The sequence below is a fragment of the Prionailurus viverrinus genome, chromosome B3, assembly GCF_022837055.1.
Source record: "Prionailurus viverrinus isolate Anna chromosome B3, UM_Priviv_1.0, whole genome shotgun sequence".
In the NCBI taxonomy this organism is placed as follows: domain Eukaryota; kingdom Metazoa; phylum Chordata; class Mammalia; order Carnivora; family Felidae; genus Prionailurus; species Prionailurus viverrinus.
The window spans coordinates 80,064,272-80,092,160 of NC_062566.1; the positions used below are offsets into that span (position 1 = coordinate 80,064,272).

At 36.8% G+C, this 27,889-nt stretch overlaps 1 protein-coding gene across 3 annotated transcripts in view; it reads left to right on the forward strand.

Annotated features, from left to right (window-relative positions):
• The window catches only part of PRORP (protein only RNase P catalytic subunit), a 127,033-nt gene that overhangs the window by 44,512 nt on the left and 54,632 nt on the right, over positions 1-27,889 (forward strand). For all 3 annotated transcript variants that reach the window (XM_047864440.1, XM_047864442.1, XM_047864441.1), the window contains one exon: positions 1,623-1,730. In XM_047864440.1, the coding sequence (XP_047720396.1) occupies positions 1,623-1,730 (108 nt within the window). The remainder of the gene's footprint in view (positions 1-1,622; positions 1,731-27,889) is intronic.

Here is a 27,889-nt window from a genome sequence, read left to right on the forward strand (position 1 = left end):
AGCATGAACGGGGGAGGGGCAGAGAGAGAGGGAGACACAGAATCGGAAACAGGCTCCAGGCTCTGAGCCATCAGCCCAGAGCCCGACGCGGGGCTCGAACTCATGGACCGCGAGATCGTGACCTGGCTGAAGTTGGACGCTTAACCGACTGCGCCACCCAGGCGCCCCGAATTAATTTAGTTTTAAATGAAGCCTGGTTGACATACAACATTATAGTAGTTTCAGGTGTACAACATAGTGATTCAACATTTATATACATTATGAAATGCTCACTGAGGTAAGTATAGTTATCATCTGTCACCATACAACGTTACTGCAGTATTATTGATTATATTTCCTTTGCTGTACTTTACATCCTTATGACTTATTTTAAAACTGTAAGTTTGGGTGGCTCAGTCAGTTAAGTGTCTGACTCTTGATTTTGGCTCAGATCATGATCTCAAGGTCATGAGATCTAGCCCTGCATCGAGATCCATGCTCAGCATGGAGCCTGCTTGGGATTCTCTCCCTCCCTCTCCCTCTGCCTCTCCCTCACTTGTGCATGCTCTCTCTCCCTCTTTCTCAAAAAAATATTTAAAAGAATAATAATAATAAAACACCATACTGTCGTTCACATTTTGCATTTCCTCTAATTTCTGCCTGCTTTCGGTCATTGTCTAGTATCTTCAAATAGTTGGTTTTTATGTAAAATTTATATTATCTCATAGTCCAGGACAGACTATTCCATCATTACCAGAAATGGAGCTCCTTCTCCTCCTTTTCTTCCTTCCATAGCACTCATCACATTTGACATTTAATATAATTTATTAACTTATGTGTTTATTTTATGTCTCCTTCCACTAAAATGCAGATTCCACTAAGTTAGAGTTTTATCTGTCTGGTAACTGCTGGGCACACAGTAGATGCCCCACAAATATTTGTTGAATAACCCAACTCTTCAAAATAGCCAGAAGTAAATAAAAACCTCTTGATGACCAAAGAGCTATTGTAGAGCCTTGTTCTTTCAACACAGTTGCACTAGTAGACTGACATATCTGAGATTTACTTCTCCTTGGCATACAGAACAGGATATAGAGATTTTGACATTTCATTCTCATCATGACTACCATGTAAGTCAGTTTAGTAGGCAATAGCTAGGTGCAGATCGAATGAAATAGCATGTGAAAGTACTCTAGGAAGTGTACAGTGCTATGAGATTATAAGGTATATCAGTTAATTACATGTGGTTGCATTTATTAGTCTGGTCTTTTTGGATTTCATTTTGAAAGTATCTTTGTGTGCATTTAAAAAATTTTTTTAATGTTTATTTTTTTATTTTTGAGAGAGAGAGAGAGAGAGAGAGCAGGGGAGCGGTCAGAGAGAGAGAGAGACAGAATCTGAACCAGCCTCCAGGCTCTGAGCTGTCAGCACAGAGGCCGATGCGGGGCTTGAACCCACAAACTGAGATCATGACCAGACCCTGAAGTCGGGTGATTAACTGAGCTACCCAGGTGCCCCTTTTTGTGTGTATTTTTAAGGGATGAATATATTTACTTATCAGAACAATAATAAAAGTCATAACAGTGTGTTTATGATAAAGCCCTTGCTAAGTTTTATTGTTTTATCTGGCTTTTCTTTTTTAGGAACTTGAGAGATTTCAGAACTTTGTAAAATGCTGTCCTCCTTTTGATATCGTCATTGATGGGCTCAATGTTGCCAAAACATTTCCTAAAGCTCGTGAATCTCAAGTTGTAAGTACAAGTTTTATTTTGTTATTCCAAATCTCTAGAAATATTTAGTGTACTTATTTGTGATCTTCCTTGGATGTGTTAACTCCCCATTTTTGCTTCCTCTAAAAATAAGCTCCTAAAGGTGTCACAGTAACCAACCACTTATCTAAGATTCACTGTTTTCATCTCTGGCAAGAAAGTGACTCTTATAGGCTGGCCAAGAGTGATTAAAAAGCCATGTAGTAGGGGGCCATTTCAGCCCTTTTTCTTTCTTTCTTTCTTTCTTTAAAATTTTTTAAATGTTTATTTTTGAGAGAGAGAGAGAGAAAGGGAGAGAGCACAAGTGGGGGAGGGGCTGAGAGAGAGGAAGACACAGCAGGCTCCAGGCTCCCAAGTTGCCAGCACAGAGCCCAAGGTGGGACTCGAACTCATGAACTGCAAGATCATGACCTGAGCCGAAGTCAGACACTTAACCAACTGCACCACCCTCAGCCTCAGCCTTTTTTCTTATATAACCTTTAACTAACCTTCTTCTACATCTCTACTCTTTCTTTGGGATTACTCTGTCATTTCCCTGTGAGTCACATTCCTCTATTTGAAAATTTTCAACATAAACTAAGAGATGTTAATATACCCATACTTGTTTTTTCCAAACATAGTATGTTCATAAATGAATCTAACCGGCTCTTTTTTTGTAAGGTAATCATTTGTTCTATAAGTTTATAAGTGTCCTGTAGTTTCTAATAGGAATATCATGATTTTTAATAGCAGTTATATAAAATTTTACATATAATTTATAGCAATTTTTATACTCTATAGCAATTATTTTAATCCTCATTTTTATAGATTAGAATACTAGAAAAGTGAAGCCAATTTTGTATAGTGAATCTGTAGAAAGCAGTCATAACATCAGAATTAAATTGTAGACAGCTCCTGGATTTCAAGCTTGTGGTTCTTACTGCTGGCAATCTATGGCCATTCATCTGTAGTTAATCTGTGTTATTTCTTAAAAATTACTGCCAATTTAAAAGCTTTTTCTTAGAGATGCGACTAGTCCCGTTTGGCCGTTTATACTCAGAAAAGCTTACAAGTACCAAGGACGAGGTTGATTTACAGAAATTTCTTTATGTGTCTATCCTTTATGCCTACATTTTTATGGTCAAGTATGTGCTTTTCAATCCTTTATTTTTAAAAAACACAAAAGCAAGTTGAAAATATTTTTGTCCTTTAGGTACTTGAAGGGTTATTTGAGGCAGCAATATTGAAAAGGGCAAAGCCAGAAAATGAAGCATAAAATTACTATCACTAGTACATGGTGGAGCTCAAAATCAGAACTTCCTCAGCTAATCTGTGTAAAGTTTTGTATTTGTTTACCTTTTATTTGACATTCAGCTTCACACAAAGCAGTAAAAATTGGCTTGCCAGAAATATATAGCCCAAATTGGGTGAACATTTTTGGGGAGAGTAACACGTTGAAAATGCTGTAGTGGATACATCCCCTAGTAATATAGGAGTTTTTTTTTTTTTTTTTAACATTTATTTATTTTTGAGACAGAGAGAGACAGAGCATTCACAGGGGAGAGGCAGAGAGAGAGGGAGACACAGAATCTGAAACGGGCTGCAGCCTCTGAGCTGTCAGCACAGAGCCCGACGCGGGGCTCGAACTCACGGACCACGAGATCATGACCTGAGCCGAAGTTGGACCCTTAACCGACCGAGCCACCCAGGTGCCCCTATAGGAGAACATTTTTTACATTTGGAAAGATCTTAGCAGATTTTGGCAAACCAAGAGGCAAAGAACAGAGATTAACCTGTGAAATCATAGGCAGCTGCCACCACTTTTAGCTTTCACTCTTAAAATAATTTAATGTTAACAACACTTTATGTGGACAGGTAACTGTTATTACTCAGCTCGTAAAAGCACCCTTATCTTGTAGCAGTACATTGGTATTATATTTGGGAAACTGCAGCTCAGAGGCTCTCAGTTTAGAGATGCCACCTGAATAAGGAAAAAGGAAAAAATTTCCTTCTCAAGTTTTTTCTCAAATCTCTGAATCTAGAGATTTATATTTAAAAAAATACAGATATATCATATTTCTCATAGGCCTCTCTCCCCCCCCCCCTTTTCTTTTATATCTATTGTCAGACCCTCTTGTGGCTTAGTTTTATTCTTTAACACTTTGTAGGTTGTCAGAACTAGCTTCCCAGTTTTTCTGTTAACCTTGTAAATAGAATTTTAGCTTAGAAGTTAAGAATAAGGATTCCGGAGTCAGGCTTTTTGAATTCTAGTTCTGGTTCTTCCACTTTCAGTAGCTTTCATGGTTTGAACAAATTACTTAACCTCTCTGTGCCTTAGTTTCCCAGTGTGTAAAATGGAGATAATAATAGTACCTATCTCACAAAGATGTTATAAAGAATAAATGAGTTAATATATGTAAGCGTTTGGCACATTGTAAGTATCTAATAGGTGTAACTATTATTGTGATTACTATTCAGATTGATTTCCTATCTGGAACCGTAATTCTTGCTTTCAGTAGACCCTTATTTGGCAGTTTTTTTCCGTCGTATCATCTATGTAAATAGAATTAAAATACAAAACTCTGCCTTAGTATTAGACTGAATCTAGGTCAGGTATTCAAATAATAATTGAGAATTGAAGGCAGTACTACCAAAAACTTAAGAAAAATTTTAAATGCAATGATGTTTTTAAAAATGTTTTTACGTTTATTTTTGAGAGAGAGAGAGAGCGAGAGCAAGTGGGGGAAGGGCAGAGAGAGGGAGACAGAGGATCCAAAGCGGGCTCTGTGCTGACAGCAGATACCCCAATGCGGGGCTGGAACTCAAGAACCACAAGATCATGACCTGAGCCTAAGTTAGATGCTTAACCTACTGAGCCACCCAGGCGCCCCTAATGTGATGATTTTAAGAAATTTTAGTTTCCTCTGATTATAAAAGTAATGCATGTAGAAAATTTGGAAATTACAGTAAATAAAATTATATATAGCCCTATCATTCAACAATAATCATTGTCAGTGTTTTATTTCCTTGCAGTGTTTTTCCATTTTCTTACCTAATTGAGCTTCAACTGTGTAATGACTATATATCTGCATTTTAATTCACAGTTGTTGAAAGCTCTCAATAAAAACGAAATTCTAAAAGGTGTAGAACTACCCATTTAAAAATATTTGAGGGGTGTCTTGGTGGCTCAGTTGGTTAAGCATCTAACTCTTGATTTTGGCTCAGGTCATGATTTCGCAGTTCTTGAGATCAAGCCCTGCTTCCGGCTCTGCACTGACAGCACAGAGAGACTGCTTGGGATTCTCTCTCTCCCTTTCTGTCTGCCCCTCCCTCGCTCATGTACATACTTTCTCAAAACTCTCAAATAAATAAACTTGAATAAACAGTTAAAAAAATAAAATATTTGAGATGGAAGCACCTTAAAAGAGCACATAAAAAGGGGTACCTGGGTGGCTCAGTCTGTTAAGCCTCTGACTCTTGATTTTGGCTCAGGTCATGATCTCCAGAGAACTCTTAATGACATTGAAGAATTACCTTCCTGAATGGCACCCCCAAGGCATGGGTATAAGATTAAATGACCTTTTAAGGTAATGACCCTTTAGAAAGTTTAATCTTGATTCAGGGGCCAAATCTAGACAAGCAAGTCATTTTGGAGAAAATAAAATAGCTGAATCCAGCTAGCAAACTGAATATTTAGTGAACTACCCTTTAAAAAATTTTTTTTAATTAAAAATTTTTTTTCCTCATGATAAGTGCACCCCTTAATTCCCATTACCTATTTCACCTACCCACTCCCTCTTCCCCTCTGGTAAATCCATCAATTTGTTCCCTGTAGTTAAGAGTCTGTATCTTGGTTTGTCTTTCTCTTTTTCCCTCTGCTCATTTGTTTTGTTTTGTTTCTTAAACTCCACAAATGAGTGAAATCATGGTATTTGTCTTTATCTCTATTTTCTTTTTTTTAATGCAAGATTTTTTTAATGTTTACTTTTGAGAGAGAGAGAGAGAGAGCATGAGCAGGGGAGGGGAAAAGAGAGAGATACAGAGGATCTGAAACAGACTCCATGCTTGACAGTGGAGAGCCCAATGTGGGGCTCAAATGCACAAACTGCGCGATCATGACCTGAGCCAAAGTCCGACACTTAATTCACTGAGCCACCCAGGTGCCCTGGTGTTTGTCTTTTTCTGACTTATTTCATTTTCACATTATACTCTCTAGCTCTGTCCATGCTGTTGAAAAGGGCCAAATTTCATTCTTTTTTTGGCTAAATGATATTTCATTTTATATATATATATATATATATATATATATATATATACCATTTCTTTTTTATCCATTCATCTGTTGATGGACACTTGTGCTGCTTCCGTTTGACTATTGTAAATAATGCCGTGGTAAACATAGGGGTGTATGTATCCTTTTGAATTAGTGTTTTTTTGTATTTTTTGGGTAAGTACCCAGTAGTGCAATTACTGGATTACAGGGTAGTTTTTACTTTAATTTTTTGAGGAACTTCCATACTGTTTTCCACAATGACTGCACCAGTTTGCATTCCCGTCAACAGTGTGAGAGTCTTCCTTTTTCTCCACATTCTCGTCAACACTTGCTGTTTCTTGTGTTTTTTATTTTAACCATTCTCACAGGTGTGAGGAAATATCTCATGTAACTTGATTTGCATTTCCCTGATGATGACTGATGTTGATCATCTTGTCATGTGTCTGCTGGCCATCTAGATGTCTTTTTTTTTTTTTTGAATGTTTATTTATTTTGAGAGAGAGAGTGCATGAACAGGGGAGAGGCAGAGAGAGAGGGAAAGAGAAAATCCCAAGCAGACTCCACTCTCATTGTGGAGCCCAAAGTGCAGCTCAATCTCAACAACCATGAGATCATGACTTAGCTGAAATCAAGAGTCCAATGCTTAACTGACTGAACCACCTAGGCTCCCCTGGATGTCTTCTTTGGAGAAATGTTTGTTCATGTCTTCTGCTCATTTTTTAATTGGATTGTTTGTTTTTTGGGGGTGTTGAGTTATATCAGTTCTTTATTTATTTTGAATACTAACCCTTTATAGGATATGTTGTTTGCAAGTATCTTTTCCCATTCAGTAGTTTCCCCTTTAATTTTGTTGACTGTTTTCCTTCACTGTGCAGAAATTTTTTATTTTGATGTAGTTCCAGTGGTTTATTTTTGCTTTTTATTTCCCTTGCCTCAAGAGACCTATCTAGAAAAATGTTGCTAGGGCCAATGTCAGAGCAATTACTGCATGTGCTCTCTTCAAGGATTTGTATGGTTTCAGGTCTCATATTTAGGCCTTTAGTCCATTTTTAGTTTATTTCTGTGTATGGTGTAAGAAATTGTCCAGTTTCATTCTTTTGCATGTAGCTGTCTTTTCCCAGCACCATTTGTTTAAGAGACTGTCTTTTTCCCACTGTATACTCATTCTTCTTTTATAGAAGATTAATTGACCGTATATTTGTGGGTTTATTTCTGCGTTTTATGTTCTATTCCATTGATCTACATGTCTATTTTTGTGCCAGTACCATACTGTTTTGACCACTACAACTTTGTAGTAAGTTTTGAAGTATGGAATTGTGATACCTTCCCTTTTTTTCTTTTTCAAGATTGCTTTGGCTATTTGGGGTCTTTTGTGGTTCCATACAAATTTTAGGATTGATTATTCTAGTTCTATGAAAAATGCTGTTGGCATTTTGATAAGGATTGCATTAAATCTGTATATTGCTTTGAGTAATACAGAGATTTTAACAATGTTTGTTCCTCAACCCATAAGCATAGAATGTTATTCCATTTCTTTGTGTCCTCTTGAATTTCTTTCATCAGCATTTTATAGCTTTCAGAGTACAGGTCTTTAATCTCTTTGGTTAAGTTTATTCCTAGATATTTTTTATTGTTTTTGGTGCAATTGTAAATGGGACTGTTTTCTTCATTTCACTTTCTGCCGCTTCCTTATTAGTGTATAGAAATGCAACAGCTTTCTCTACATTGATTTTGTATCCTGCAACTTTACTGAATTTATCAGTTTTAGTAGTTTTTTGATGGAGTCTTTAGGGTTTTCTATATATAATATCATGTTATCTGCAGATAATGAGAGTTTTACTTCTCCCTTACCAATTTGGATGCCTTATATTTCTTTATGTTGTCAAATTGCTGTGGCTAGGATTTCCAGTACTATGTTGAATAAAAATGGTGAGAGTAGACATTCTTGTCTTGTTCCTGACCTTAGGGGAAAAGCTCTCTTTTTCCCCTTTGAGTATGATGTTTGCTGTGGGTTTTTCATATAAGGTCTTTAGTATGTTGAGGTACATTCTCTGTAGACCTACTTTGCAGAGTTTTTTTTTAATCATAAATAGATGTTACACTTTATTGAATTCTTTTTCTGCGTCTATTGAAATGACCTTATGTTTATTATCCTTTCTTTTATTGATGTGATATATTATACTGATTGTTTTGTGAATATTGAACCACCCTTGCATCCCCAGAATAAATCCTACTTGATCATGGTATATGATTTTTTTAATGTCTTGTTGGATTTAGTTTGCTAATATTTTGTTGAGGATTTTTGCATCTGTGTTCATGAGAGATACTGGTCTGTAGTTCTCTCTCTCTCTTTTAATCTTTTATCTGGTATTGGTATGAGGGTAATGTTGTCCTCATAGAATGAATTTATAAGTTTTCCTTCCTCTCCTATTTTTTGGAATAGTTTGAGAAGAATAGGCATTAACTCTTTTTTAAGTGTTTAGTAGATTTTGCCTGTAAAGCTGTCTGGTTCTAGACTTTTGTTTTTTGGGAGTTTTTTGATTACTGCTTTAATTTCATTGCTGATAATTCGTCTGTTCAAATTTTCACTTTCTTCCTGCTTTATTTATTTATATGTTTCTAGGAATTTATTCATTTTTCCTAAGTTGTCCAATTTGTTGGCATTGTAGGTTTTCGTAATATTGTTACAGTTGTTTATATTTCTATGGTGTTGGTTGTTATTTCATATTTCATTAGTGATTTTGTTTATTTGGATCCTCTCTCTCTTCCTCTTGTTACAATTTTTTTTAGATGAGTCTGGCTAGAGGTTTACCAGTTTTGTTGATCTCCTCAAAGAACCAGCTCCTGGTTTCATTGATCTGTTCTGTTGTTTTTTTAGTTTGTATATCATTTATTTCTGCTCTTATCTTTATTATTTACTTCCTTTTGCTGGGTTTGGGCTTTGCTTATTCTTTTTCTAGCTCCTTCAGGTATATGGTTAAGTTGTTTAGTTGAGATTTTTTTTTTTTTGCTTCTTGAGGTAGGCCTGTATTGCTATATGCTTCTTCCTTAGAACCACTTTTGCTGCACTGTGTGGACATGTTTTCTGCTCTCTTGGATCTATAATTGGGAGTAGAATTGCCAGGTCATATGGTAATTCTCTGTTTAAACTTTTGAGGAACTGCCAAACTTCCAAAGCAGCTGCACCATTTTACATCTCCATAACAGTATATAAGAGTTCCAGTTTTTCTGCATCCTCACCAACATGTTACTATCAGTCTTTTTTATTATAACCATTCTAGTGTATACGAAGTGGAATTTTTTGTGGGTTTTGATTTGCATTTCTAATGACATAGGATGTTAAGCATCTTTTTATGTTTGTTGGCCATTTGCATGTCTTCTTTGGAGAAATACCTATTAAAATCCTCTATTTGGGTGGCACCTGGGTTGCCATTGGTTGAGTGTCTGACTCTTGATTTTGGCTCAGGTCATGATCTCATGGTTTGTGAGTTCAAGCCCTGTCCCAGGCTCTGCACTGGCAACAGAGAGCCTGCTTGGGATTCTGTGTCGCCCTCTCTTTCTGTCCTTCCCCTGCTTGCATTTTCTCTCATTCTCTCTGTCTTTCTCTTTCAAAAGTAAATAAATAAACATTTAAAAAATACTCTATTTTTTAATAGTAACTTGTCTTTTTATTGTTGAGTTGTATTTTTTATATATTCTGAATATTAGATCTTTATCAGGTAAATGATCTGCAAATATATTCTCCCAATTAGATTGTCTTTTGAAGCACAAAAGTTTTTAATTTTTTTTTTTTAATTTTTTTTCAACTTTTTAAATTTATTTTAGGGACAGAGAGAGACAGAGCATGAACGGGGGAGGGGCAGAGAGAGAGGGAGACACAGAATCGGAAACAGGCTCCAGGCTCCGAGCCATCAGCCCAGAGCCTGACACGGGGCTCGAACTCACGGACCACGAGATCGTGACCTGGCTGAAGTCGGACGCTTAACCCACTGCGCCACCCAGGTGCCCCCAAAAGTTTTTAGTTTTAATGAAGTCCAGTTTATCTATTGTTTTTCTTTTGTTGCCTGTCATTGTTGGTGTCATATCTAAAAAAAAATCATTGCCAAAAATAAATTAAAAAAAAAATAATAGGGGCGCCTGGGTGGTGCAGTCGGTTAAGCGTCCGACTTCAGCCAGGTCACGATCTCCCGGTCCGTGAGTTCGAGCCCCGCGTCAGGCTCTGGGCTGATGGCTCGGAGCCTGGAGCCTGTTTCCGATTCTGTGTCTCCCTCTCTCTCTGCCCCTCCCCCGTTCATGCTCTGTCTCTCTCTGTCCCAAAAATAAATAAAAACGTTGAAAAAAAATTAAAAAAAAAAAATAATAATACATAAAAAATTAAAATATCATTGCCTAATCCTAGATCATGAAAATTTATGCCTATGTTTTCTTCTAAGAGTTCTATAGTTTTAGTTCCTGCATTTATGGTTTCTGAATATTTAGAGATATAGTCATGGGTAGATGATAAGCAATAATTTAGAAGATAGATTCAGATAGGACTGCCTTTGACTGTTTCTGATTCATTTGTTTAATCTTCAGTAAATCTGGGGAAAATAAGACTTGTTACTAATCTTGTAGATATTTTTCAAATGTAAAGTGTATCCTGCTTAAAAATATATATATTTAGTTTCAAATTTTCAGAAGAAGAAAAGATCCAATTTGTATTTTTATTTTGAAAAGTGGGAAGGGTTCTGGGTGGCCAGTGGTTAATTATATAGTCTCCTTTTTGAGGACAGTTAGAACATCTTAGCCAGGAATTACAATGTAGATTCAGTTACTGTTTACTGAGCACCTATTCCATGTCAGATATTGTTTTAAGATGTGAGGATATGTCTGTAGGCCAATAAATGCTAGGAACATAATTGGGCTAATAGGTATGTTATCTAAGCAAGACATTTGTAGTATATTGTGCATTTTCTTGTCCATTAACAGTGATTCTTATATTTGTATATGATTCTTTTTTAAAAAATTTACTTCAAATGTCAGAGTAGAGAATAACATTTACCCAAAATACATGGGCTAAAAATTTTTTTAATAAGTATTGCAAAACAGTTTTCATAACATTCAGTTCTCCAGAATGTGTTGTAATTTGGGAGAAACTAAATTTGATTAAATTTTAAACTTTGACTAAAGTATCAGGTATGAAATCTTGCTCCATTGAACCCTTGACTCACTTGAACTGGTATCTCTTTAGCATTACCTTCTGCAAGATACAGTATTTTGGATTTTCTTCAATTGCATTTATTGTCTTTTAATTTAATAAACTTATCTTTTTAGCGTAGTTTTAGGTTCATGAATCTCTTTATTAACAGCCATCCAACAGCATGCTATTTTGACTCTTACAAATACTTCTAAGGAAAGGGTCACCTGGGTGGTTCAGTTGGTTAAGCTTCCAACTTCAACTTAGGTCATGATCTCACGGTTCATGGGTTCGAGCCCTGTGTAGGGCTTTGTGCTGACAGCTCAGAGCCTGGAGCCTGCTTCGGATTCTGTGTCTCCCTCTCTCTCTGCCCCTCCCCTGCTCACACTCTGTCTCTCTCTCTCTCCTTCAAAAATAAATAAAATATTATAAAATAAAATAAATCCACAAGTCTTTGGAGGAAAAGCTTTGCATAGCCAGAGGTAGAAATTAACTTGTATTTTTTAGAGCTTAAGTGAATAAGTAATTGGCACCACCATCTTCCCAGTTGTTCAAGTCAAAAACCAAAGATTCTAGCCTCAATTGCTCTTTTTCACTAGCTCCAAATCCAGTTGACTGACAAGTTTTTTTGTTGTTTTTGTTTGCTTAAAAACAATTTTTTTAATGTTTATTTTTGAGAGACAGAGACAAGCAAGGGAGGGGTAGAGAGAGAGAGAGAGAGGGAGACACAGAATCCGAAGCAGGCCCCAGGCTCTGAGCTTTCAGCACAGAGCCCAGCACGGGGTTTGAACTCATGAATCACAAGGCAAACTGAGATGAAGTTGGATGCTTAACTGACTGAACCACCCAGGTGCCCCGATGACAAGTTTTATTGGTCATAACCCCCAGATATATCCCATAATCTTATCTCTTTCCATCTCCATTCACATCATCTCTCATCTAAACTCCTAAGTGATCTCCTTGCTTTTTCACCCTTGCCCTAATGTCTTTCAGTTACACTTAGAATGAAATCCAAGTTCCTTATCATGGATTATAGTACTGTTGTTTTTTCTTTCAATGAATAATGGGCACACTAGCATTTTTCCTGTTCCTCAAACACACTGAACTTGTTCCTGCCTTAAAGTCTTTGTACTTGCTATTCCTTCAGCCTTTAATGTTCTTTCTTCTTAAAATGGCAGGGTCATTATCAGCACCTCAGAGGCCTTCCCTAATTCTTCTGAAGTAACCCCAGTCTGCTTTCCTACCTTCTGCCTGCATTTTCAGTTACATCAACCGTATTTACTTTGGTAATGGATTAAAAATGGCCACAGATTCTTTGCAGTTCCTCTCATATGGACATGGAGTCTTGTTTCCCCACGTTTTGAATCTGGGCTTGCTCTATGTATGACTTGCTTTGGCCAGTAGAATGTGGCACAAGTGACATTGTGGGACTTCTGGGCAAGGGCGCAAGAGGTCATGCGGCTATGCTGTCACTCTCGAGGAATTACCACCTTGTGAACAAGCCTACATCGGTCTCCTTAAGAATGAGATACCACATAGAGAGAGAGGGAGAGGGAAAAAGAGGGCAAGAAAGATCAGGGACACAGCCATCCCAACTAAGGCTCCAAACATATGAGTAAGGTCATCTGGGACCAGACAGCCTCTGGACAACCTGCCAACTGATTGTGAACACATGGATTGGCCTAACCAATGCCATGTAGAGCAGAATAACTGTCCAACTGAGCCCAACCTAAGTTGCCAACCCATAATACTGTGAGAAAATAAGTGGTTATTTTAACCCAAGTTTCAGGGTAGTTAATTATACAGCAATAGTTATTTAATTCCTTCATAGCACTTAGTATCTACAATTTCCGATACATGTCTCTGTTTACTTTATTAACCTCCATCAGAATGAAAATGCCCCAATATTGAAGATCTTGTACATCTTGTTTACAGTTATAGTTTCAGCACTGAGAAAAGGGCCTTACACATAGTAAATTGCTCACTAGATACTTAGTAAATGAATGAAAGAATGAACAAATGGATATAGAGTTACAGGAAATTACATAAACTGTTAGAAATAACTGGGTTTGGGGGTTAACTCTGAAAGACTTCTTGAGTTTCACTCTGCAACTTCATTCACTTGCTAGCTTTGTGATCTAGGCTGTTAAAGCTCTTCATGCCTTCTGTAAAGATCAAATGAACTAATCATTGAAAAGCACTTATTGCAGTGCCTGGCACATAGTCCAATAAATTTAAGCAGAAAAAAAAAAAAAAACAAAAACCCACCACCACCTTGTGAGTGCTTTAGTTGTCCATGGTCTTAACTTTGTAGGTACCAAAGTATGGTAGTTTTTTATGATGCGTTTAGTTTCCTAATTTAAATATAACTGACAATCTGCTCTTAGTTTTTTCAATTTGGGGGTCTTCATTGTTTTGAACTGATGCTTAGAATCTAAACCTGAGTGTCTAAATAAATGGCTAACTTTTCTGTAAAATAATTAAATAAGAAATATATTAATGGTACAGAGAAAATAAAAGACTGTATTAGTATTCATTAGGGTAGGTTATGTAATGCTGCAGTCATAAACCCAAAATTTCTGGGGCACCCGGGTGGCTGAGTGGGTTAAGCATCCAACTCCTGACTTTGGCTCAGGTCATGATCTCGTGGTTTGTGAGATTTTCTCCCTCTCTGTCTCTGTCTCTGTCTCTGTCTCTATCTCTATCTCAAAATAAATAAATAAAATTAAAAAAAAAATAAACCCAAATTTCAATGGCTTAAAACAAATTATTTCTTGTTCATGCTGCATGTTCAGTGTGGATCATCTGTCTCATTGTCATCCTTATTCCAGGATTCCGCATAATTTTCTGAAATATTGCCAGTCACTGTGACAGAGGGAAAAGGGAAGGTGTAGAGCACATGCTGACTCATAAAGCTTCTACTCAGATCTGATACCTATCACTTCTGCTCATAATTTATTAGCAGCTAATGCAAGCTATGCAGCTACACCTGAGTTCAGTAAGATGGGGACTGGGGGGAAATCCTACCACATGTGCCCAGAAGGAGAAGGAGAATTAATGTTTTTGAAAAGCTCTAATGACTACCACACTGAGGTTGGTGATGTCTTGCTTGTTACAATGGTCAAGTGTAGCCCAGGAGCTAGAAATGAGTTTCAGCATGACCATGCAAACTGTCTTCACCTAGGTTCTTTTTTCCAATATCAGTTTCCTTCACCATGGTTTTATGTAGAAAGAACTGATGGTTGATTTTTTTTTTTTCTAGAATGAACAGATAGGAATTCTAAAGTCTCCATGACTCATATTTTACACACACTTTCACAACTTTCGTTTTCAGGATGAGTTTTTCTTTTGAGCCACCAATTCATCATTAATAATTGGCAATGTGAGATCATCTTGAGGGGACAGGAACACCGTACTAACCTTTTACCTAGAAAATAAAAGGATATAAATTGGAAGGGTTCTTATTTTGAGTTTTCTCTCTTGTCTCCCCTGCCAAACACACACACACACAGGCTCACGCTCCTACCCATAATTCAGTCCTAGTGTCCTTGTTCCTTGCTCCTTTTGCAGCTTGCATTTTGGATTTTCGTTTGTTCATAATAAGCTCCTTTAGTAGAGGGTGTAGTGTATAGGGGGAAAAGTACATCATTTTAGTTAATTTTGCTAGCTGTTCAAAACTCTGCTACCAATTTTTGTTGATAACTGAGAATTGGTTAAAATAGCTTCTACAGAATGAAAATATATAATGTAATTTAAAAGAATTATGGCCAGACATCAGCACTGAATGCTTTATCCTTACAGCATGCTTGAGGCATTGAATAGAAAGTAGTTTGGTGGAAACACTGCAGAATTTGTTTTGATTGCCACCTCTTAGTTGGTTTTACTATAGTGAGAGAAAAATTGAAGCATGGGTATTAGCCAGTAAAGGTTATTTGGCAGTAGCATTTACTTAGCAATGAGTTCTCTCTTTTTTTTTCTGCCACCCAAGTTATTTTATTTCTTTTGGTTGATTTACATAGTCTCTTGTAAATGTTTCAATATCATAAAAAACCTAAGATACAGTAAACTATGCTCAGTGTTTTGTGTGGTGTGTGTGTGATCTTGGGCATTTTTTTTTTTTTTTTTGCTCAAACTGTAGAAATATTGTAGAGTTTAACACCAACTGTGCTTGAAATTATGTTGTTGGTTTTTTTTTAGCATTTATTTATTTTTGAGACAGAGAGAGACAGAGCATGAACGGGGGAGGGTCAGAGAGAGGGAGACACAGAATCCGAAACAGGCTCCAGGCTCTGAGCTGTCAGCCCAGAGCCCGACGCGGGGCTTGAACTCACAGACCGCGAGATCATGACCTGAGCCGAAGTTGGCTGCTTAACCGACTGAGCCACCCCGGCGCCCCGAAATTATATTTTAATATTAAAGTAGCACAGAAACTCTTAAATTATCTTACTGTGTTTGCAGTGGCAAATGTTAGATTAAGTATTGAAGTATTTTTATTAATAATACCTTCTTAACTTTTAAATACTTTTCTCCATATAGTTTTTCTTCCTACTTAAAGACTAGCTCTTAAGGACTGGCTTTAGAGGTAGAAGGTCTTGTTCCTTGGGTCTCAAAACTAGGATGTCATGCTGCTATTGTTGTCTTCAGAAAACATGTACTAACCCCCATGTTTCCTCTGAGAAGGTGTTTGAGTAACTTTTTTCTGTATTGAAATGTCAAATTGAAAACTTGTCATTTTTCCCAGTTTACTTTCGTAAGTTTCGTTGATTACTAATGATTGGAAATAAGTGATTGGAGATTGTTTCTAAACATGTTCTTAATTTTAGTCAACTGGTTAACAATAGTTTCTTTCCAGTGGAATTTAAAGACTGGTTCTTTCAGTGTTTTTAAGGCTAGGAGCTGTAAGAACAATTATGAATCCAGTTTTTTCTAGGTTAAACTCTAATCTGGCAAAGGACTTCACTGTTCACTTTATCTTTCTTTAGAAAAAATTAACATATTTTTAAAGAAAAAAAACTTTGAAATAAATATGTAGTATTACAAACTTAACCTCTAGTGATTCGGCTATATTTTAGAATATTGACTCTCAGACTTTAGTGTGCCTCAGAATCACCTTGAGGGCTTGTTAAAACAGGATGCAGGCCCTACCCCCAGAGTTCCTGATTCTGAAGGTCTGGGGCTGAGAAGGTAATGCTGATGCTGCTGGTTTGGGGACCACATTTTGAGAACCACTATAATATAAAGACAGTTTCTCAGAAGTGTGTTCATACTGCTTTACAAAAACAAGCAGTTTATAAAAGGTAAACACTCAAAAGTATTAGAAGTCTTAATAATTTTTAGATCGGGATTCTGCTTTTTTAACTGAATATATGAAACTCATTTTAAGGTACTGAAACTTGGTCCTAAGAATAATATACTTCTTCCACTTTCAAAGTAGAAGTTTGTCATGTTTCCATAACCAACAGTTACATTATCAAGTTCTTATATTAGCATTATGATGATTTTCAGGTACCTAGAATATGACTTTAAAAAAATATGTTAAGTAGCCCAAAGAGAACGTGCTAACTGGGGAAAGCCTAAGACTCAATTAATTAATTATAGGGAGTATCAAACCAGTGGAATTGCTTGTTTCTCTCTAGGGCATCTGAAATAATCACCCAAATAAGTCATTGTTAGTATGTATTTATAAGCCTAAGATTAAAAGAAAATCAGTGGTAACTATAAACTTGGACTGTGAATCTTAAGGCAGCTAACCTGTAGCAGCATTTAAGTTCTGTTTTATTGGGATTTTGGAAGGGCTGATAAGAATTCTCTAATCTATAAACTTACTACATGGGAGAGAAAAAGTAGGTCTAATCTTGATTCCTTATTTTTAGAATAATTATATCTAGCTAGTCAAAGATGATCTAAGTGACTTGGGGAAATAAATAGGCATTAGTGAATGCCAATCTAGAATTTACTGAAAAACACAAAATATGTTCCTTTTCTTACTATTCATCTTTCATGACATGATAACTCAAGGAGGTCACATTACCTGCAATCAAATAATGCCACACTGACTAGGTACTTCCTTTCATCCACGTGCAATTCCACCCACTCTACCTGCCTGACACACATAAGAATTCTGTTTTGTTATGTGACTGCTAGAATAGTCTACACCACTCAGAATTATTCTTACATGTACCAACTGCTAATGGGGTGAATGATCAACTGTCACATAAGTGGGGTTTTGGTGAAGTAATCAAGGGAATAAGTAGCAGGATGAATGAAGCCAGGCAAAATTTCTATAATGATGTTAGCCTCATGTCTCTTTCTTTCCAGACATCTCCAAAAAGGTATTATTTTGCATAGTGTTTGAAAGAAAATTTCCCCCATTGCGTTACTCATTCAAGTGATTGTGTGTCTTAGAACAGCATTGTTAGGAATACAGCGTTGCCAGGCTTCCATATCTGTTGTCTCTCTGACAAAATCTCAGTTACAAGTTGATTCTTCTCTTGATGTGCCACTGATAATGTTTGTGTGATAACTGTTTGGGGTGTGGTGAGATTATCTTTGTGAATCATTATTGTGTGTACCTTGCTTCTATGACAATGTTTTAAAACACTTCTCAGGAATGTGGTAGGCAGAGCTCCCTATGCAAATATAATACCCACTTTAATCAAAATTTAAAAATATATATTTGTTAAATCTCTAAGGTAAACAGCAATTCCAGAATGAGTAGTAAGTTTACTTAAACATGTTTTTGAAGTTATATCAATTATTCTTACCTATTATTACAGTGGTAATACTTTATTAGTCATTAATTTTATATTAAAATATTTATTTTAAAATAATTCTCCTTTTAAAATAGCTTCTATTTCAGACTTTTAACTACTGAAAGGCTGATTTTTCTCCCAGTCAAATACAATGAAGATCGATTGATTGAGATCAATTCAGATCTTAGATTTTATTGCAATATTTCATTTAGATGTGGTTTTTTTTTCTAGATAGTATTAGGAAGTGTATATAGTTCTTCAGGTATTCATCTCCCCCTCCACCATAGCTATTCTTTATTTGTAGATTATCTGTGTCCCACTTTGTTCTATGAGATAAAAGATGATTATAGTAATGTGTATGCTGCAGGGGCGCCTGGGTAGCTCAGTCGGTTGAGCGTTTGACTTCAGCCCAGGTCATGATCTTGCAGTTTGTGAGTTCGAGCCCCACATCGGGCTGGCTGCTCTCAGCGCAGAGCCTGCTTCAGATCTTCTTTCCCCCCCTACTCCACCCCCGTCCCTCCCCTTCTCATGCTCTCTCTCTCAAAAATAAATAAAGCATTAAAAATTAAAAAAAAAATAGTGTGTGTAATGCAGAAAATAAACTTAAAATAAGTTAAAATAAAATGAACTTAAAATAAGAGCACAAAGGGAATATAAGCTTAGGAAAAATAAGAGGCTTGAGTTTGGTTCCACAAAATTTATACCATGCAGTACTCTAGTAATTTGACTGTAAATTCTGTCAACAGACTTGAAGATGAAAACATGATTGCGGAAGAGTAGGGGTTTGTCCTTTTATCTGCCTGTACATCATTCATAAGCACTCCACACTGCCATTTATAAACACTCTCTTTCCTTAAAGAGATTCTCACAGGGACTGGGATGGGTTTTGGGAGAGTGAAGAGATAATCAGAAAGTAGAGCAGTTTGAAGACACACAATTCTGGTACACCTTCTAAGGAAGTTATTTCCACTGTAAGGTTCATTGATTTGGGGGATTCATGTAATTCATAAGACCAAATGGAAACAAATTGTTTGGGGAAAGTACCATTATTTCTAATATTTGAACCAAAGAGATTTCACTTGCAGACCTTTTTAGTACCGGGCATGTGGGCACTGTGGGTGCTCTTTACAACACCCTTGTTAGGACCAGGCGAATGGACTGTGTAAGTATCAGCAGTAAAGGAGTCAGAAGAATAATATCCGAGCTTGAGAAAACAGGCCTCAATAACTCATTATCATTAATGCTGTCTCAAGTTGGTGAGAAGGCCTGGTAGCAGAACTCATGCTTCTTGACCTCTTTGGAAAATGGGTAAGCTGGTTTTTCACTTTGGATCCACAGTAATCCACAGTGGTACTACACCTTGTTTTTATTTTATTTTTTATTTTTTTTTTTTAAATTTTTACTTATTTTTGACAGAAAAAGAGACAGAGCATGAGCGGGGGAGGGGCAGAGAGAGAGGGAGACACAGAATCCGAAACAGGCTCCAGGCTCCGAGCTGTCAGCACAGAGCCTCACACGGGGCTTGAACTCACTAACTATGAGATCATGACCTGAGCCGAAGTCGGATGCTCAGCCAACTGAGCCACCCAGGCGCCCCTAGACCTTGTTTTTAAAATATATAATTTGATTTCAGTTTTTTAAAAAATCTGGCTAGGAAACATATATCTCTAATACACTGCCTATGTAGCAAGCACTCTTAAGATTTAAAGAGATACTCAGGTGGGTTGGAGTATCTGAAGTGCCTTTGGCTTTTGTTAAGTAATTATAGCAAATACCATTTATTTTATGTGAAAAAAGAAGCTTGCAAACTCAACATCATTTAATTTAATCAGTGTAGTGCTTTCTCACTCAGTCTTGTGTAAATCATAAATGCCTAGAAAGTACTTGTGTACATAAAGTTACAAAATTAATCTGAATTGAAGCTTTCCGATTATTATAGATATCCCTCTCCACAAAAATATCTGCACATATTATGATATGAATGGCAGGAAAACTGCTTGAAAATTTTCTCGTTGGTTTAGGAAAGAGATAACAGGCAATTTTACTGGGTTTAAGCTTAGAAGATAAATGGAAATAGCACTTCCTCTTAAAATGGACCAAAATAACCCTGCAAAATACACATAAAGTGTTTTATCAATATCAGTCTTTTACCAAAATAAGAACTTGAAAGTGAAAACTGCAAAGCCGCATAGTTCTATGGTTATGAAAACATTCTAAGTATACCAAATTCTTAATTACTTCCAATATTTTGTTTTATTAGTTCCATTTCAATGTCCACTACCTGGTTGTCATTCTGACATGTCATCAGAGAGAAAAAAATGACATTAAGATATCATAACATCTGTCATAGGGTCTCATCCAGAAATACCACCTTACATTTAATCATTACATCTTGTTAGACTCCTCTTCCCTGTGACAGTTTCTCAGATTTTATTTTGATGACCTTGACAGTGTTGAGGGGTGCTGGGCAGGTATTACATAGAATGTTCCCCGGTTGGGGTTTGTATGATGTTTTTCTCATGACTAGTGTGGGGTTATGGGTTTTGGGGAGGAAGACCATGGAGGTAAATTACCAGTCCCATAACATGATATTAAAAGTACATGGTATCAACATGACTTATCCCTCCTGTGATCACCTGGCTGAGGAAGTGTTTGTCAGACTTCTCCAACATGATATTGAAGTTTTTCTTTTTCCCCCTCTTTTTATGTTGTAATCTTCAGAAGGAAGTCAGTATGCAGCCACATGTAGAGAGGAGGGAGTTATGTTCTTCCTTCTTGGAGGCAGAGGATTTATATAAATTATTTTAGATTCTTCTACATGGGAAATGTGTGTATTGTCCCCCATTTACTTATTTATTTAATGCTTATTTATAGTAGTATGGACTCATGGATATTTTATTTTATACTTTGGGTTATAATCTAATATTTATTTTGTTGTTCAATATATTCTAGCTTTGGCAATCGCAAACTTTTTGTTGGCTCCTGTGTCTCTTTGACATACCCCCATCATTGTCAATGTTGTGAGCATTTCCTTACTTTCTGGCACCACAGTCTAACTCAGTTGTACAACATTCTTTTTTGAAAGCTAGAAAACACAGGTAATTAAGTAGGCTGCATCAGTCTCCATTGAAGGGAAAGATGCTGTCTCCATTTTTGATTATTGAGAACAATAAACAAGAAAGGTTAGTGTTTTTTCTACTTTTACTCCATTTTTCAATATCAAATAATACTTGTTTCTGCCACTTAGTGTAACAGTTGTGCCCAGTCACCTTTGATTTTTTTTCCCCAGGGGTTAATCTTATTTGTGTGTTGCCTGTTTTGGAGGATCAGCGTGTATTTTGAATTTTCTTTTTCCTTTTTTGTTTCCTTAGCAGCGGAGTAGGAAAGGTAACAGCTCAAAGGATAAATTGAAATAATTAGCATAAACTTGTTCAGAGCAGCTCTACTATTACCGTGTCTCAAGTAATCAAAAAGTGGTCGTTACCCATCTGATAAACACTAGTTACCTCTAAAAGGAAGGGTTATATAGAATGTTGGCTTTCTGTATTTGTGTAGTTTTAGAATTTTTTTAAATAATGAACTTACATTTCTTTTATAATCTGGAAAATAGTAAAGGCTTATTTTTAGAGTCAGTGGAGATGCAAAGAAAAAAACTTACCCTTTCTGTGGTTTGAAATGCTTTGGAACTTAAGGACTTTCCCCCCCACACCTGATATACTCAAGACTTGTAGTTATTTTGCATTAATATTGTTTACCTGTACCTGTACTAGTGAAATTGGCATATCTGCCCAATTGTTTGATGTAATTGCAATGCCTGCTTTAAACATGGAGATTTTTCGTATTCTCTGACAGTTGTTTCAGAAGTGTAAAACTTTTCTTTAATGAAGTTACAAATATATTGTAGGTAGAGAAGACCACTTATAAAAAGACATACAGTTTTGGTGTGTTGCTACAGAAGGAATAGGTGGGAATCTTTCCCACTGGTTCTTTGTTCTGCTGCTTTTCCATGCTATCCTGAGACTTGATTTCTTTCTTTCTTTTTTTATATCCACTGGGTTCTCTATTCTATGCACACTGACCCTTACACCCTAAGGTTACTTACCTGTTCTTTTTCCTCTCTTCTTCACCCACCAACTTGGACCTGCCAACTCAAGGGAACCCCTCCACATTTTCCCTGGGATATGGCACGATCTCAAAATAAGAATGTCACTGCAGCCAGTAATCTGTTTACCTCCACACCCCCACAAGAGCCCCTAAAAAATGGCTCTCCCATTTCGAAATTAGGATATTTTAAATAAAACATTGATAGAGTTTTGTTTATATTTCTTTGTGCCATAAAATGTGTCTTTTTGTCCTCTCCGAGTGTTCTTATTTTTATTTCAGTATACCGTAAAACAACCAGACATTTGTGTTATATAACTCAAAGCCAAAGATGTTTTGTTTTACTATAATGTTTTGTTTGCCAGAGTTTAAATACAGCATAGTCACTTTCTAATAAAATCTTCTGCAAATCAACAAAAATAAGTTTAACTCTCTGTGCCCAGAATTCAGTTCAGTAAATACTAAGTTACTATTGTGTGGTTCTGGAAATGGCCTTATGGTGTTTGCCCTCAGGAAACTCACAACCTAGAAGTGATAAGACACATATTCAAATGAGGGAGGAGCAGGAGTATTAACATCATTAGTGAGATGTAGATCAGGAGATTAGGTAAAGACTTCATGAACAAGGTGGCATTTGAGATGAACTTCATCAGGCAGAGTCAGTGGGCAAGGGTGGTCTAAGCAGAGGCAATGGTTTGAGTCATGAGTGTTTAAAGGCAGAAAATAAAGGCACACTTGAAGACTAGTGAGTAGACCACTAGTAGTTGGAACATAGCTTACTTGTTTGGTAGTAGTGGGAGATAAGGTTGAAAATGTTGGTTGTGGCCATGGTTTGGAGCACCTTAAATATAATATTGAAGGGTTGGAATTTTCTTTCAGTCATTCAGCAACTAGGTACAGTGGTAAATCAAAACAGGCATGATCATCACCCCTGTGGAGTTTATAGCCTGACGTTATAATAATCCTAGAAATATGTGTAAAATTGCAGTTGTGATAAATGATACGAAACAAACAAACAGAAGGGACATGGTGCTATGAAGACATTTAAGAAAACAAAAACAAAACTTGACCTGGACAAGGAGATCAGGAAAGGTTTCTTTGAAGAAATGGCAAATGGGTTGAGGTCAGAGGGATGAATAGGAGTTAACTAAGTAGAGAAAGATAACAAAAAGGAAGTATTTTAGGTAGAGAATAGCATGTGCAGAGGCCCTTGGTGGGGGCTGGTTAACAGGAAGATGACAAGTATGAGAGACTGAAAGGTCAGGATGGTAGGATTGGAAAAGGTCCAGACATTATAGACTTCAAGGAGTTGGTTCTTTATCCTAAGAGTGATAGAAAGCAGGGAATTGACATAATGCAGTTTTCATTTTAAAAGTATAATTCTGGCTGTAGTGTGGAAAGTGAATCAGTGATTTCCAGTTAAGGTGGTTCCATAAATTCACACTTTGATGTACCACTTATATACATCTATATATCAATGATAGATGAACTATAGAAACTACAAACTAAAAAGATATTGCCAAGCTCAAAAAGAAAACAAAGCATAAACAAAACCTTCAATAGAACTGTAACCACAGGCCTGCTTAGCTCTGAGTCCTAGAATAGGCATGGAGGCAGGGATTTAACTCCTTTGGGGTAGGAAAGACTAAAAGTGTGCCATGTGAGATGGGGCTTTATTGTTTAAAGCTAGAGCAGGAGCAAAGCTTCTCAAAATGGCAGAGGAAGCTGGGGTACTGGGGTGGGGGGTTGGGGGGGACCTTTTAACTACCATTTGAAGTTAATGGCCTGTCAACTAGTTGCAAGCCCCAGGAATGAAGACGGAAGAATACTCTAGCAACTCACCAGTGACAGGATCTATGATATTCCCATCAACAAAGGACTCAGGAACTAGGGAGATGAGTAATCCCAAAATTTTTAGGCAGGGATAGGATCAGCATAATGGCAGCTAAGAATGTGAAAGAGAGAAAAGAACCAAAAACTCTAAGCTTAAAATAAGTCTACAAACCAAAACTCAAAGTGTGAAGAAATTTAATGCTAAGAAAGAAAACCAACAAAACAATTAAAACATAAATTTACAGGGGCACCTGGGTGGATCAGTTGGTTGAGCATCTGACTCTTGATTTCAGCTCAGGTCATGATCCCAGGGTCTTGGGATTGAGCCCAACATTGGGCTCCATGCTGAACATGGAACCTGCTTGGGATTCTCTCTCTTCCTCTGCTTGTCTCCTCTGCTTATGTGCTCTTGCTCTCTCTCTCTCTCTCTCTCCCTTTCTCTCTCCCTAAAATAAAATAAATAAAAAACACATAAATTTATAGGTCAAATTAATTCTGTAAAGGTTCAAATATTTTAAAGTATGTTTAATATATTTGCTCAGATTCAAATGAATATATTCTATTTAAGGCAAGCAAGAAAATATGAAGCAAATGAAACAGAAACAGATGTTTAAAAGAATCAGAACTCTTGAATGAAAAATAGTCATTGAAATAATTCAGTAGACATAATAAACTCTAGACTGGCCACAATGAAAAAATTTATGAATTGGAAGTTGGTACTGAGAAACTCACCCAGAATGAAGCATAGAAAGATAAATTTAGAGAGGGAGAGACTAGGTAGAAGATGGACGAATCTTCAAATATTTAGGAATTAAACCGAGAATTTGGTAATGAACTGGATTGGGGGGGTGTTAATTGGAGAAAGTGATCAAAGATGATATCAAGGAATGGGTTTGTTTAACTGGACAGAAGGTGATGCCATTTCCTGAGAGGTTGGAAGACAATTGGAGGGAAAATTATGAGTCTGCCTTTAGATATGTTGAGTTCGATGCCTCTGGGGTATCCGAAAGGAGATGCCTAATAGATAGTTGGGCATATAGCCCTACGATGCAAAAGAGGAGTCTGGGCAGGAGGTAGAAATTTTAACTCAAATGCCTATAGGTGATAATTGAAACTATATGGAATGAAAAAGGAGTAATTCTAAGACCAAGCTTTAAGGCACTCCAATATATAAACCAGTGTATAGAAGAGGATAAGCTTGCAAAGGACATGGAAGAGTACCTACAGAGATGATAGGTAAACTGGAAGAGTAAGTATGTTATGGCAGCCAAGGGAAGAGAATGTTTCAAAAGGGAGCAGAGATTAATATTTGCAAATATTATACAACTATCATGGGGGAATGAGGATCAGGAGGTGTCATTGAATATAGTGATATGGAGATGATTGGTGACCATAGAGTGAGCTATGGAGGTGGAGAGAAGAGATAAGCAGTCAAATGGAGTAGCTTGGACTACACACTCTGTGTGTCTCTCCTTTATCACTTACACAGAACATCCCACACTTTACTTAACTTGTGACACCAGATGTGTGGGTATTTCACACATCAAGCAATTATCTGTGATACCAGCTGGTTGTCCTACAATTGAGTTAAATTTTTTTGATACTAACTGCAGTTAGCGCAGACTCCATAAGTTAAGGGCTCTCCCACAAGATTCCCTATACCCCTTAAATACCAATTGCAGTTCCCAGGTTGTCACCTGTACTTCTGACTGATCAGCTATAAATTGGAGGTTCCCATGACCCCTCCTCAAGTTTTATCATTTGCTAGAATGGCTCATGGAACTCAGGGAAACACTTATGATTACCAGTTTATTATATAATAAAGGATATGGTAAAAAATACAGATGAACAGCCAGATGAGGAAATACATAGGGCAAGGTCTGGAAAAGTCCTAAGTACAGGAACTTCCATACTGGTGGAGTTGGGGTGTGCTACCCTCTTGGCATGTAGATGTATTGACCACCCTGGAAGCTTTCCAAACCCCATACTTGAGGATTTTTATGGAGGCTTCATCATTTAGGCATGATCATTAACTCAGTTCCCAGCCCCTCTTCCTTTCCTGGAGGATGAGGGGCTAGGGCTGAAAGTTCCAAGCTTCTAATCATGGTTTGGTCTTTCTGTGGTGATCATCCCCTGTCCTGAAGCTATCCAGGAGCTCACCAGGAGTCACCTCCTTAGAAAAAAAGATGCTCCTATCACCCAGGAAATTCTAAGGAATTTAGGAGCTCTGCATCATGAACTGGGATCAGAGACCAAATATTAAAACAAAAGATGAGCTCCTAGTATTCTTATCACTTAGGAAATTATAAGGGTTTTAGGGACTCTATGCTGGGAACCAGGGCAGAGACCAATATATGTATACTTTTCATTATGTCACAAGGAATAAAGGAAATTGAGGCTGTGAAGTAGGAAGGATAGAAACAGGGCAGTATCTGAAGGGGGATAAAGTAAGTAGACATGTGAGAGAAGATCCGGGTTGGGGTTGAAGCTGACTATGTAAGAGAAAAAGAGTGAATGGTTAGTGTATTAAAGAAGGTGGAAAGCAATAGGGTCCAGAGCATAGAAGGAGGAATTAGCCAAAACAGGAAGTATGGAGGGAAGAAGAACACAGTGTATACGGATATTTTCCAAGAGAGGATGTATTATTTGACTATGGAACTTTTTTCACAGAGCATTTTGAAGGGCATATTCTTCAAAATACACTTGGGGAAATTTTGCCTTAAAGCATAACCAACCGTCTTCCAAACTTTCTAAGTCATCAAGTACTATTCACTTGTTATATGAGAAGCTGTAACAGATATTCGAAATTAGTGTTTTTAATGCTTTTTAATCCTGGACTCCTTTTAGAATAAATTAAAAGTAATTTTAGATAGTAAAATGTTCTTTATACTTTCTTAAGATTAGTCTATAAAAGCAAAGAAATTGTATATTAATGTAGATTTAAATCTTATTTAATTTTGCTTGATCTTACCACTAATAACATCTAGATTTTAGTGTAAGGGTATTCTTTTGATAGAATTGATCATTTTGTTACTGTGTTGAGGCAAAAAAAAAAAAAAAAAAAAGAAACCTAAAAATCAAGCAAGAATGTCCGAAAGGTTTTTTTATTGAATTAGTTAATTAAATTCTGAACTGCTAAATATGTACACCTTATGTAGTTATCTAGAGCTTGGTGTTTCACAAATGGTATCTGTTATCTCCTTTAATCTGGCAACCACAAAAAACTTCCTGCAGAGGAAGAGGTAATTTTCTGTTTACTTACCCTTCTCCTTTAAAATTTTTATCTTCCACTTTAACTTTGTTACAGGTGATACTCATGTCACATGGTCGTGTTACTGGAAAGTCATATTGGGAGATGATTTGTAAAAGAAATGAGAAAATTAAGAATTTCATATGTGCCAGGAACTGTTCTAAGCCCTTTATGTATGTTATCTCATTTATTCCTCACAGCAGTCTTATAAGGTGTCATTTCCATTTTACAGATGTAGAAACAAGGGGTTGAAAAAGTCAAGAAACTTGCCCATGATAAATTTACAGTTAGTAAATGTCAGAATTGAGACTCAAACCCAGGCTCTCTAACAGCAGAGGCTAAGACTAATAACACTGTGTTATATTCTTTTCTATCGATCTTGCCAGCTTTCCATACATCTGTTCTATTAACAAAGAAAAGCAGCTTCAGAAGTGAAAGGAAAGCCATCAGTGGCATTTGTTTATTTTAATTAAGTATTGACATGATCTTGAAATAGAAAATGTACACAGTCTACCAAACACTTGAGACTTGTAATATCACCATAATTTTTTGCTTTTGTACATGTTGCTTCTGTAGTATGGCTAAGTTCTTCTTGCCTTTCAGGGCTCAGCTTGGGAATCCTCTCTCATTCCTAAAACCCCTTCCCCACATTTCCCTTTCTTCTCCCAGAGGTCATCTTTTGTCTGGGAAGTTGGCCTCTTAATGTGTGCTCTCTGAGTACCCCGCTTTCATCTCTGGTGTAGCATCAGTCACATGATTGCAATTATCTTAAGCTTC